Below are 12,260 nucleotides of genomic sequence, written 5' to 3' on the forward strand. Positions count from 1 at the left end.
AGATGTCGTGGGAGACTTATATGTCTATGCGATGAGACTAAGGGCGAACTATTAGACAGGGCCCACCTGCTGCCTATGTCTGCCCGTTGCTTTCTTGGCAGGCAGGTAGAGAGCAACGTTGCGCGCACGTCATTGATGTACAAAGGCTATATGCAGGGCCTCGAGGGTATCATGGTCTTCTACGTATAAGGTGATATTGTACAATGGTCCATCTCACGCCGCTCTCTTCTTCAACAGTGCCAACTTGGCAGCGAGACTGGCGCTGACCCCTTCATCGCTCTCCGAATCCGATGAGCCGGAGCTACTCGTTGTGCTTTCGTCTTCTTCCTCGCCCAGACTTTGCTCGGCAATGATCTGGTCGACGGCGGCCGCGAACCTATCGACGTCGGCGTCGGCAAGGTCACCACCACTGTCGTCCCCGTCACTCGGCAGCTCGCCATCTTCCAGGTTCTTGCGAAGTCTCTTGGCCTTGCCGCCGCCGTCTGCCCTTCTACCGTTGCTCTCGTGCTTCCGTTTGGGAATGAGGCGCATCGGCTTCGGTTCCGGGAGTAAGGTCGCCGGTAGGGCCGCTCCAGCTTCAACTACGTAGATTGTAGGGAACTCCGGCACCGTCATGTCGCGCAGGGCCTCGCCGAGGGGCGTCGTTGCCTCCACAGGGTGGACGACCGTCTTGCCCGTGGCTGCCGTCGCCGCGGAGGTCGTACCCGCGACGTAGAACCTGTACCTCGTCTTTTGCGCCTCTTCCTCCTCCGTTGTGCCCGTGAATGGCTGGACGCCGGTGTGAGAAGCCCAGGTACTGCGCGGAGTGGACTGCATGAAGAATCGGCCGGGGTGCCAGGCTCCCGTCTCCGTGTCTTGGGCCGTGGCAATGGACTGGCCTGGTTTGTGTTGGTTCTTGCGGCGCTTCTTGTTTCGGCCGGGGCCGCCGATGTGAGTATTGGCTTCCTGAGTCTCGTCGTCGTCGTCGTCTGGTGGTTGCTGTCGTTGCTGTTCCTTTCTGGTCTGCTCGTCGTTGAACAATTTCTGCCCCGTGACGAAGGCCTTGTAAAGTGGCACGTCGTCAAGTGCCTTTGCTAGTACCCTCTTTATCGTTGTTGTATCGGTGTTCCCCACGCTCTCCTGCTGTTGTGATGGTGTCTTTGTGTCTGTGGACGAAGTGAGAAGCCATTCAATCTGCCAATTGATTCTGCCAGAGGCTTTGCTGAAGTTGGTCCCGTTCTCCTTCTGTCTAACCATTCCCACCGGCGCACGCTTCAGTAGGATCCCAAAAGTAGCCAACCTCTTCTTGAAGGGTATGCTGGAGAGCGCCTCGTACCGCGCGCCTCCTGTGCCGCTGTCCCCCCGCAGGACCTCGGTGACCATGACTCTCTTCTTGCGCCCATCGCGGCCCGTCTTCCACTGCACGCTGCGCACCTCGACCGGCCGCAGGTCCTCGGGTTTCAGGAGGTGCCGCTCCTCGATAATCTCCTTTTCGGAACGCTGGACGGCGCGCTCGATGCCTGAAAGAAAGTTGAAGTCGTGGTCGACGCCCGCGGCGGTCTTTAGCTTCGAGGGCGGGATGTAGGCCGTCGCGTCGCGAATGCCGTTACACTGGGACCAGGACTTGTGGCGCTTCGTGCAGGTCAGGGAGCAGGTTTGGAGGGTGCATCGCGGGCACTTGTATTTGGGGGGCTCGATGTGGCAGATTGCGCAAAGGCTTGTGAGGAGGGGGTCGGCCATAGCCGCTTTCGTGTGCGTATTGGCGGTTGTGGAAATAGACAATAGATACAGCCGAAATCAAGAATTGAACTAATACACTAGAGAGTGTGAAGTCATAGCTCAATTGCTATCTGGGAGGTCGTGACGGGCTTGTAATGCTGAAGAGGATGTCCAAACCCAGTACGCAGACTCGGTCCAGGAACTTTTTCTGTTATCGCTAGCTTATCGCTAGCTTAGCGGTGTTAGAGGATCTGTATCCACCTAGACGTCACATTGCCGGCGAAATACATCTTCCGGCACCGTTGCACCGATACCCAAGGTCGCATCAAGACATTTCAATAGAGCCAGGGTTCGCCAGTACTCGAAAATCGTGAAACTTTCATGTTAGAGATGACTGTACTATTGATGGAAGAAACGGCTGTCTTCTCTGTCTTACCCCGCTCTATGATACTGTGGGATTGTTGTCGGAATCGGGCCCACTCTCCGTAGGCAACTCCAGTACTTCAGTCGGACGGGTTCGTTCTCGAAAGAAAATAGCTACTGCCCCAAGCGAATATGGGCGTCACTCACCTGATGAGAGAGGAAGGCCTTTACACGATAGATGAAAGGGGTGTTGACTTGAGCATGATATTGTGGAAGGAAAATTAGGGCAACACTCTCTCATTTCCTCAGGGGTATTTTGTATCACCCGCAAGACTTCATAGCCATGCCCGTCTAGTCAAGAGTCCACAAAAGTCAGATGAGCCTGCGCCGGGGTATGTCTATATGGCGATGATCAGACTTCTTCCCATGTAGGCTGATGAGGCTGAGCATGGGACCTAATGGACGTGTGTCTACCACACCTCCTGCCAGCCGGCCTTTTTGCTGTCCATGATGTGGACGAGCGCAACGATGAAGCGAAAGTAGAGAAAGCGCGGGCTGACCGGCTATCGTTGAGGTATTTCACCTCCCTGCTATAGAGTAATCACTTCTTATCCCAGCTGGTTGTATTTGCGAGAAACAGGCTACATCCAATGGAAGTGCTGCCATGTCTCCAAAGCAGTTGGCGCGACTTGCGCAACTGTGAAGTTGCCTGACGAAGCCCAGTCTTGATTGGCAGGGCCAGACGAAGTCTAAGACCATAGCCAGTATCTCTGCCATTTTCTTGCTATTCTGTTCGGAGTGACCATTAAAGTTGGCTTGTACAGGTGCTTGGTAGTCGGCATGAATCTGCTACCGCCAGCTGGGTGAACTCGCGAACGCCATCACGTTTCCCCAAGTCATCACGTTCCAATTGATCCGTCACTTCATGTGACGCATTGATGTGCTGAATAGTAGGGGCCTTTCAAAGATCCGTTATCTTTCAACGCCTTCTAGGCAAACACACTGTTACGGCCTCAATGTCTCTGACTTAGATCATTAGTGTGGATACAACATCAAATTAGTCTCCTGAGCACTTCAAAGCGACATATCAGTCGTCGTCAGTCTTTTCAATATCTTCTCTATTATCACATCATTGTGAGTTCGTTGGTAGTAATCGCAGTACCAGCGGAGCGCAACAGGATACCGTCTGGGTCGATGTGAGCAAGACGGACCCTCCTAAGTACGTGCAAGCCAACATAGGTCTTCAAGTATCACTCAGACGAGGGCTTCAGCAGGGTGAGGGAGCTAAACAGCCTCCTCTGAAACTGCGATGATATCAAAACTCGCATATTTCGCCGTTGTCGTACCCTTCAGCCCGAAAAGACACCCACGCCCTTTGGCTTGGGAATTAAAACATGATAGATATTGGGTCACAGGACAAGGTATACCTGTCAGATCGCGAGGTAATTCAGTCCACTCAGTATACTCATTGACATCACGCGCATTCATACTTGAAACGGTAGTTTCCTTCAACTCTCGCTGGATTCGGATTGTGGGTACTAGATAATAAGGAGGGACATGAATTGAACTAAGCAGAAGGCTCCTCCCTTGGGATACAAATGATATAAAAATCGTGATAACATCCAATCCGGACACCAGCGAGCCCTGTTCAGCTTTCACAGGAAGAAAAAAAAAAGCCAAAACATTCGTCTCTTGAGAAAGACAGGAATATGAAAATTGCAAACGCCGGACACAACGAAATTTTGTCCACGACCACACAGGTGCAAAAAGGTATCAGGTAAAAAAGTGTATGCACAATGTCGGTAAATCGTCCTCCCCATCGGCAAAGAGAGAGAAAGTAAATTCTCTTTAGCCGCTTGTTACTCCGAATAGAGTAAATCAAAACCGCCAAAGATAGTTCTTCAGCGGGTACCGCCAAGAGCGCTGATGCGTGCTCCAGACGGACGGTGGATCAGGCTGTCGGTGTGCTTACCGACGGTCTGCTGAGGCATCGTCTCGGACTCGCTGCGATCCTCCTCGAAGTCCTCATCATCCTCAACAATCTTGGTAGGGATGTCCTGATGGATCATATACTGCTGACTTGAGCGCTCGGGAGTTGCAGCGCTGGAAGCGAAGGACATCGCTGTGCTACTCCGGTTGGGGACCAGGTCCGGGGTGGGGGGGATGCTGGATATCCGACCAGAAGCAGGGTGAAGGAGGCTATCTTCGCCCATGTCAGATGTTGCGTTTGACTGAGTCTCGTGACCGTCATCGCTGTGGGTGGCGGAGAGGTTGCTGCGACGGCGCTGGGCGCGAAGGCGTGCCGCGCTAGCAGAGCGCTCATCAAAGTCGGCGTCTTGGGCCAACTGCAGGCCCTCAACGGCAGCCTGGCATTGCTCGGCAATGTTTCTAATAATGTGCGCGATGGCATCAGTCTTGTCCTTGAGGTGGCGATCGGCCACATCCTTGAAGCTCGAAGTGGAGAGCCTCTTGTTCGCCTCAGCGGCGGCAGAGAGGAGGCGGGCCTGGTTGACGTCGGCTTCTCTGGGAGTGATGCCATCCTCACCCATCTCTGGCTCGAAGCCTTCCTCGATTTCGTGCGCCAAGTCATCGGGCTTGGTCAGAGATTGAACCAGATGCTCCATGTGATGGCTCTGGCCGCCAATCAAGCTGCGCAGATGCAGCACAACACGGCGAGCCTCGTCACGCTGTCTGAGGATGGTGACGTTGGTGTGCTGAAGAGCAGCAAGCTCCTTCTTGTTCCGCTTACGCTCGCGCTCGAGTTCCTCGGCGATCTCCTGTTGGAGGACCAATGCTTCGAGAGCGTCATCACGCTGCTTCTCAGTAGCACCGAGACGGACATTGAGACGACCGTTGTCATCCTTCTGCTGATCAATGAGACCTGCAAGGCGTCTGTTCTCCCTCTTGTGAGTTTCGATCTTGGCCTTGAGATCCTGGGTCTCCTTGGTGAGCTGTTCAGCAAATGCCTGGAACTTAAGGAACTGCTGCTTCCAGCTCTCCAGCTCCTCGTTGAGATAGTTGTTGCGTTTTGTGACCTTGTTGAGCTCGGTATCCATGCGGCCCTTCAGGTTGATGAAGTCCTGCCAAGCCTCGAGAGCATCACGGGAGTACTGGTTTCTCTCGCGGACAATCTCGTTGAGATGTCTCATCGAGACCTTGGTCATCAAGGGCTTCTTGACGGAGCCACCAAAGACAGCCTTGATGCCCGTGTTGCGGCCCATCTTCTCGCAGACATGATCCATGACGGCCATAACAGTATCCTGGTTCCACCATTCGGGATCTTGGATGGACTCGACTTCTCCACGCATAACAATGATCTGGCCGGCGGGGACGAGCTTGCCGCCACCGTAAGCGGAGCGGAGATGAGGGGGAACGCCGGAGGGAGTCACATCTCCGTTGAGAGACTGTGTCAGGCGGGTGACGAACTTGTTACGCTGGCTGGGGTTGAGTGCGGTCGGGGGGCTGGAAGTGAGAACGAAGTTGCGGTCGAGGTCAACAACCAGAGCATCCGTTGGCGCGGTGAACAAGGAGCGGCACTCGGCCGTGACACCGAGGATATATGGACCGGGCTCCTGAACTAAATCCTTGGCATGGCGAGCATGCACAACTGGGACATAGAGGCCACTCCATTCGTAGACGCGAACGCAGTATCTAACAGTCTCTGCAGCCATGGTGAGCATGGCCGGGTAGTGACTGACAAAGATGATGCGACGAGTTGGTGAAATGGCGGCCTCAACGACACCCACAATGTTGGGGATGGACAAGCAGCAGAACAGTGGCCACATGGCGAAGTTCTGGAAGCCAGTAGGCGACGAGGGGAATTGGTAGCAAAGAGCATAATCTTTCATGTCAATGCGAACCAAGTCGTTGAGTCTCGGAGCTGGAAAGCTGAGAATGCGCGAGACCTCCTCGGCGTGGAACAAGTTAGTAGCCTTGTTCCAGTGGATCCACATGCCTCGCAAGTAGTCTCCAAGAAGGTTGTACAGCGGGTACCGAGACAGGAATGACAAGCAGTAGGGAATCCAGTAAGTCTCATCGGGGTTGTCGTAATAGTCTGGTTCAGTTCTTTTACGCAGATCCCGAATTGTCTCGGCCCTCTTCTCGTCGGCTCGCGACCATACGCGAAGACAGATTCCATACAAAGTGTGGGACGAGTCTTGCTGTAGAACGAAGGCATGGTGGACGCAGTGAGGCTGGCTGCGGCCAGTGCAGATCTCAACGTCGTGGGGAAAGCAAGCCTGTAAAATGTCAGCCACTCAAACTCTAGACAAAACTTATGGCAGACAGCCACTAACCCGCATGGCAGCGTGCAACGACCTGGCGATCTCGTTGTCTTGCTCCAACCTCGGGCTGCTTCCAAGAATCTCGGGCAGCCAGAATTGACCAACAGCGCCCTTCATGTGGCCAATCTTGCCCTGTGCAGGGGCTGGGGCCTTGACCCATTGCGAAGGTTCTCTGCCAACACCGCATACCATGTAGGCGTGAGTAAGCGTCTTTGGGGTGCGCTGCTGGGGCTTCGCATTCAAGGTCGAGGGAATCGGCTGGGTGATGCGCGAGTGAAGGGAGGAAGTACGGCTCGGGATAATGAGGTTGTTGTCTCCCTGATCACGGGTGGTAGGTCGACCATCGCGGTCGCCGGTCCGGGGCCGGGTGAAGGACGAGTGTGCGTTCAGCGAAGGCGCCATTTCGTCGGTTATTAGTCGTCGTTAAGAAAGAAAAGTTATCTTGAAGTTATATAGGTGGACGTGAGAGCGAAGGAGAAGGTGACGAGGTGGTTAATGATCCGGGCCACACACGAGCTGACCAGCGTGTCGAAGGAAAAGGGCCTGGCTTGATTGGATGAATCAAAGACGGCAAGGAAGCTATCCAGAGAGCAAGCTCTCGTCAAGGAGTCGTCGGTCGAAGGAGTTGCTCAAAAAGGCGCCATTCGAAGGAGCCTCAAGGAGCAACTTGAATTGTCTGGTCTGGTTGAGCGAAAGTTGAGGCTCTAGCACAGACTGCTTGGTTGACTGACTGACTGACTGCTCGGTGACAGGTGGGGAGAGAAGAAACAAGAAAGGAGAGAGGGAGGAAGGGAAAGAAATCGGAGACGAGGCAAGAAGAGGCAGTTCCAGCTGAGGTAAAAGGGGAGAGTGGTGTCCAGGGGGGGTGTTTGAATAGGAGGACGGGGAGGGGGGAGAAGTGAGGGCGAAGGAGAGGGTGTGTGGGAGAAACAAGAGGCAGATGGCGAGAAAACGAGGGTGTGCCACTGGCGGGCGAGCTAAGATGAAGCGAAAGGGGGACCAAGCACCCGACGCGAAGCTGGAAAGGGAAGTGTACGGTCGAGCAGCAGCAGTACGGAGTGTCCACCTTTAGTGTAAAGGCAGGCACAGGCACAGGCACGGCAGGTCAGAGGACAAACTGTGTGGCCGTGTGTGCGTACGGCGGGGAGCAGGCAGAGAAGAGATGGGCAGAGACAGGGGCGAGGACAGAAACACGGGCGGGCAGGCCAAGAGATGTAGCAGCGACTTTCCATTGAGAGCAGCAGGCCGGGGGACGGGGAATTAAGGTCTGCAGCCAACGTGCAGCAGCGTACGCAGTAGTCAGGTTCCTAGATGCAGGTTCCAATGATATACCTTGGCCGGTATTCTTAGCGCATCTCAAGGCAGAACAGCGTGGGCAGATACCTTGCCATGCCGAGTCCTTAGGGAGCTCACTACAACCAACCGCAGAATTTGACGAGTACTCCGTATCCATACGGATAGGTACCTTACCTTACAGTAGAAACCACGGGGCCCCAACTCAGCAAGGAAACCTAAGGGAGCAGTAATAATATAGGTAGTGCTAGCCTGAGTGAGTTGCCTGCCGGGACATGAAGCCACAACTACCTCAGGTACCTTACTGTGTAGAAGAGGTGATCAGGGAGCACTGTGAGGGGAGAGAAGCACGGAGAACAGCCGTTCGCAGGTACAGGCGGGACACAGATGGGGCAGAGGACGGGTGTGCAAGGGGGCATGCAGCGCAGTGTTGCGGTACCACTGTTCGACAGGGGATAAGGTGAGGTGGGGTTCAGGAACACGCGGACAGGGGTCACACCATTTGCTCAACTTTCATGGAAGGAAGGCTCCAACTTGATATCTGCAAGGTACAGACCAAGTACCGCCCATTATACATTCTGAGGGCTGTTACTGCTGACGTTGGGAACAAGAGGGGCATTGTGATGGGCACGCCAACCACGCGCCAGATGGAGACGGCAGCTTCACGGGTCGTCAAATTGAAGTTGCTCCATGGCGGCGTGGCTCTGGCAATGGGGACTGTTCCGGGGGTTTGACTCTTGCAGTTGCTGCTGTTACATTTCGGGCTGGAGGCGGGCATGGCATGATACTCTTCCATACGGCACCTTGGGCTCCTGGTGTTTGGAATTGGACAGCGCTACCTGGCTCACCTCACTCACTCGCACTCGCACTATTCGTGACCCAAGGTACAGACAGATACGCAGGACGGCTACGGATACAGGATTGTATCGAGGTCGGTAGAGGATGACAAGTGAAGCCGATGCTTGCCCAAGCTAAGGGCCAGTTCAAAACTCCAGACAATAAGAGGACCCTGACGTGGAAAACCGTTTCTCTCTCTTTCTCTACTATGTATTTCCTTTGTGTACTGAGTGAGACATTACTCCGTACCGGCTCCGCTATGCGCCGCGACGAGGAAACGAACCAGTCCAGTCGATCGACAAAAGCCAAGCAAGTCCAGTTAGAGCTTCCAATAGCTTATTCGGCTTCCAAATACCGATTCTCACTGAAAGCGTGACATTAACCTCGATATGAAAGTGGCAAACGCGACACATGGCAGCTGGAACAGGGGAAAGCAAGACGAACTCATCCCATCAGTACTTACGGATACCAACCAAGCCCCAAAAGAGCCAAGCGTGATTCGGGCATCTCAGACAGAAGAACCGTTGGAACGAGCGGTTAAAGGAAGACAATAAAAGACAAAACGAAACAAAGCCGCTTCGGGCAATTTGCTATCTATTGAGGCGCTACTTACTTTTGTTACTTTTGTAAATAGCAGCAACAGCAGCAAAGAACCCCAAATTCCAAACTACTGCAATTCGTGCAGTAAGTAAGCCCCTCAAAACGATCCGATGGTCGGTCGAATCAGTCGCTTCACAAGTTCAGCCCAATCGGCAGAAGCAAAGAGCTAATTTTTTTTTTTTCCATTTCCATCTGACACTCGACACCGGCCAGAGAGCCGTCGAGTCGTGTCTTTGTTCTCTGCCGTTCCCGTTGGCTCCGGGGATTGCAAGCCGTCAAGCCTCTCAGCAGAAGCTGCAGTTGTAGCGGCGACCTAGACTCCTTGACTCCTCCAGAGATTCAAGTCGACTCGTGGGAGCCCGCGAAGATGTGAGGAGCTAGCGTGCACTTGTGAAATACTAGCGTCATGCGGCGCCGCGTTAGCGGCTTCAATCTCTTTCCCTCGTTTTTCTCCCTTCTTTCCCTTCCATCCTTTGGTGTTCATTCGCCCCAATCCCCTCGATGACTGAAGAGTCGTGGCCAAAGGTACTTTCATCATTCTCTTTTTGACAGTCTTCTTCTGCTGTACTCCGTATGTACAGAGTAAGGCATATTCTCGTCAGGTCCCATCCATCACACGCACGGGCCTCTCCTTCCAAAGAAGAAGTGGATGAGGGAGAAACCCCCGGTCAAATCCAGAAAGACCCTTGCCAAAATCTGGACCTTCTTGGTCGTTCTCCTAATATTGGATCCCCACCTTTGGCTGGTGGAGACTGACGATTTACAGCCAATGACAGTCACAGCTGGCGCCGCTCAGTACCAACTGCTCTCGAAAGAAATTGGCAAGCCTCGTTTGGAAATTCTGTCGCCTCTTCCTCACCACAGTCCCACGGGATGATTGGCGACTACACCAGTTCCCTGGTTTATTGGGCCTAAAACGATGACAGCTACCTGCTTTGGGTCGCGATTGTCGTCCCCGGTCTGAAGCCTCTTTGTCAGTGCTGGCATCGTCTTACCGTCCGCCAAACCCTTCACGTCTCGCTCTTCTTGGGGCGGCGCCCACTTTCGCCCTCGTCTGTACTCCGGCGCGCCGCTCACAGATACTTTCTTTTCGCCTGACGAGCGAATGGGGTGTGTCGTACGAAGTACTTGGTGGACGGACCGGCGATACGGTAATTTTTTTTTATGGTAGGAACGCCTCAAAAGTTTGGACGGAATAGCACTCTGCTGATCCGCCTGTTCTTTGGCCAGGGAGATCATTAAACATCAGCTCGATACGATTATGCAATTCCACGCATAGCATGCTGGGCAGACCTTCCGACACGAAGGTCCATGTTACGGTGTTACCATGTGCCATGTCCTCCGACAACGAATCATGACTTTGACCCGTCTCCATACAGCACTTTCGATGGCACTCCAGCGCAAACGTAAATCACCGAGGGAAAAGGCATCCGAGCGGGCGTGAGAACCCAAGTTACCCAACGTGCGGCGTACATACCAACTTTCCACTGTTCCAGCCGTGCCAGCCATCCTGCAAAATAACGCGCACAAAATGCAACCCTCAAGGGGCCTTCTCCAGATGGATGACGAATTCAAGCTCAAGAAAGATCATCTGCCGAAGCGCTCAAGCCCCATCTCTGATCCCCCCAAGACACGCTCTCCTTGCACGGGTCGTCCCTGGAGTCTGGGACGGGATAACTCGACAGCTCCTGGTCGCTCCTCGGCTGGTTGGCTGAAGGGGTGTCCACGACCAACGAACCCAGATCGACGCACCTGCAGCACATCCCACACAAACAGAGGCTTGAGTGTTTGACGAGGGGACAGATCCGTATGGGTTGCTGCACTGTTGTGCCAGCAAGACGCGGCCCTTGATATAAGAATACTGACATTTTTCACTATCACTGTGTTAGCGATAGCTGTCGCACATACTCTAGCACAAGCGCTACGCCTGTCAGCCAGCTGCGAGCCATCGGGCCTTAGCAGGCGTATAGTGCGAGGAAATCATGGCGTCCACGCTAGGCCCCGGGGGCCGAAGTGGGCGGTTTGCCGGGGCGGGGACTTGGTCTCATGGCACCAAGTCTCTGTTCAGTATCTTCCGCGACGCGATTCATCTGTGGCGGCTTCGCATTTTCTTCTATCAGGGGCCTCCTTGGTTCCGCGACGGAGAAAAAAGATCTCAAATCAAGTAGGCCGGGTTGCGGAACGACTGGAGGCTACGGGAAATGGGTCACGACAGAGGGCAGAAGAAGCAGAACACGCCGAAAGCCCCGCGACCCAGCCCGATGCTGCCTTGGTCTACGGATACATGAACGGCGATCTAATTACCTATGGCTTCCGCCTGGTGGAGGCAAAGCTGTTGGTGCTTGGCATGAGATTGTCAGTGCAGCCTGCAAAGTATCCATACACTCTGTCGCCGGACATCAACGAAGCGCCAGCCGCGCTAACGAATGGGCCTCATCAACAAATGGCGTACAATCTTTGCGAAAGTGGGAGCTGCTCACTCTATTTAAACAAGGTCTTTGATGGACCGCAAGCACCCGTCGGGATCTCTCCAGAGAGACAAACTAAAAAGGACTAGTATGTACCAATTTACCAACTGCTGTCTGTTGGTGGGCGGGGTTTGCTTCCTCGAACCCATGGATGTATGCTTACTTATCTAAATGTACCAGATATATTGAAATCTGCTCCTTCACTTCCAGAAGCTCAGCACGTCAATCTGTCTCCCGTGGCCTGGAACTGGAGGTGCCCGCTTATCCACCAAAGCCAGCCATACGCATCATCGTTCGAATAAGCCGTCCAATTGTCCTGAAGCCTCGAACTCCGCCTGTCATTTACAGCAGACGCGGCCCGACTTGCACTACCGCCATTGTCTGAAAAGCGCCACATCCATCAGGGCGCTTTGACCCGCCGCTCTGGATACCAGGAGAATCTGGCAGTTTGGGTGACGCTGGCACGAACCTGGCTGGCTCCTTCGGGGCCGGAGCACTCAGCGACTTTAGATATCTCGTCCGTGTTAAGGCCTGGCTACCTGTATTAATGGCCCGCATAAAACGCAAGCCGTGGATCTGTAACCCGAACGATGGTCCCCCACGGGCCGGAGACAGGTCCAGTTCCATGTTGCTCCGACTTTACCTGGCTATACGGCGGAGACTTTGGTGCTTACAGTCCTAGAGGCTGGGAGAACGTCCAAAGAAGGGGGGATGGATT

The 12,260-nt window shown here is 54.0% G+C and overlaps 4 protein-coding genes across 4 annotated transcripts; 1 reads left to right on the forward strand and 3 right to left on the reverse strand.

Annotated features, from left to right (window-relative positions):
• Nucleotides 1-213: 213 nt before the first annotated feature.
• CABS01_14864 (HIT zinc finger) lies at nucleotides 214-1,719 on the reverse strand (the record flags this gene model as incomplete). Its single annotated transcript, XM_060548202.1, has 1 exon — nucleotides 214-1,719. The coding sequence occupies one exon, from the start codon at nucleotides 1,717-1,719 to the stop codon at nucleotides 214-216; it is 1,506 nt and encodes a 501-aa protein (XP_060392824.1).
• A 2,243-nt stretch (nucleotides 1,720-3,962) lies between these two features.
• On the reverse strand, nucleotides 3,963-6,746 carry CABS01_14865 (DENN domain-containing protein; the record flags this gene model as incomplete). Its single annotated transcript, XM_060548203.1, has 2 exons — nucleotides 3,963-6,299; nucleotides 6,357-6,746. 2 exons carry the CDS (start codon nucleotides 6,744-6,746, stop codon nucleotides 3,963-3,965), a joined length of 2,727 nt encoding a protein of 908 aa, XP_060392825.1.
• A 703-nt stretch (nucleotides 6,747-7,449) lies between these two features.
• Nucleotides 7,450-8,433, reverse strand: CABS01_14866 (uncharacterized protein; the record flags this gene model as incomplete). The annotated part of the gene is made up of 2 exons (XM_060548204.1): nucleotides 7,450-7,651; nucleotides 8,237-8,433. The coding sequence occupies 2 exons, from the start codon at nucleotides 8,431-8,433 to the stop codon at nucleotides 7,450-7,452; spliced, it is 399 nt and encodes a 132-aa protein (XP_060392826.1).
• A 2,318-nt stretch (nucleotides 8,434-10,751) lies between these two features.
• On the forward strand, nucleotides 10,752-11,631 carry CABS01_14867 (uncharacterized protein; the record flags this gene model as incomplete). Its single annotated transcript, XM_060548205.1, has 2 exons — nucleotides 10,752-10,858; nucleotides 11,073-11,631. Coding segments are annotated over 2 exons (666 nt in total), but the record flags the coding sequence as incomplete, so codon positions are not given.
• Between the last annotated feature and the right edge of the window lie 629 nt (nucleotides 11,632-12,260).

The sequence above is a fragment of the Colletotrichum abscissum genome (assembly GCF_030869225.1).
Source record: "Colletotrichum abscissum strain IMI 504890 chromosome Unknown Scaffold_59.1, whole genome shotgun sequence".
NCBI lineage: Eukaryota > Fungi > Ascomycota > Sordariomycetes > Glomerellales > Glomerellaceae > Colletotrichum > Colletotrichum abscissum.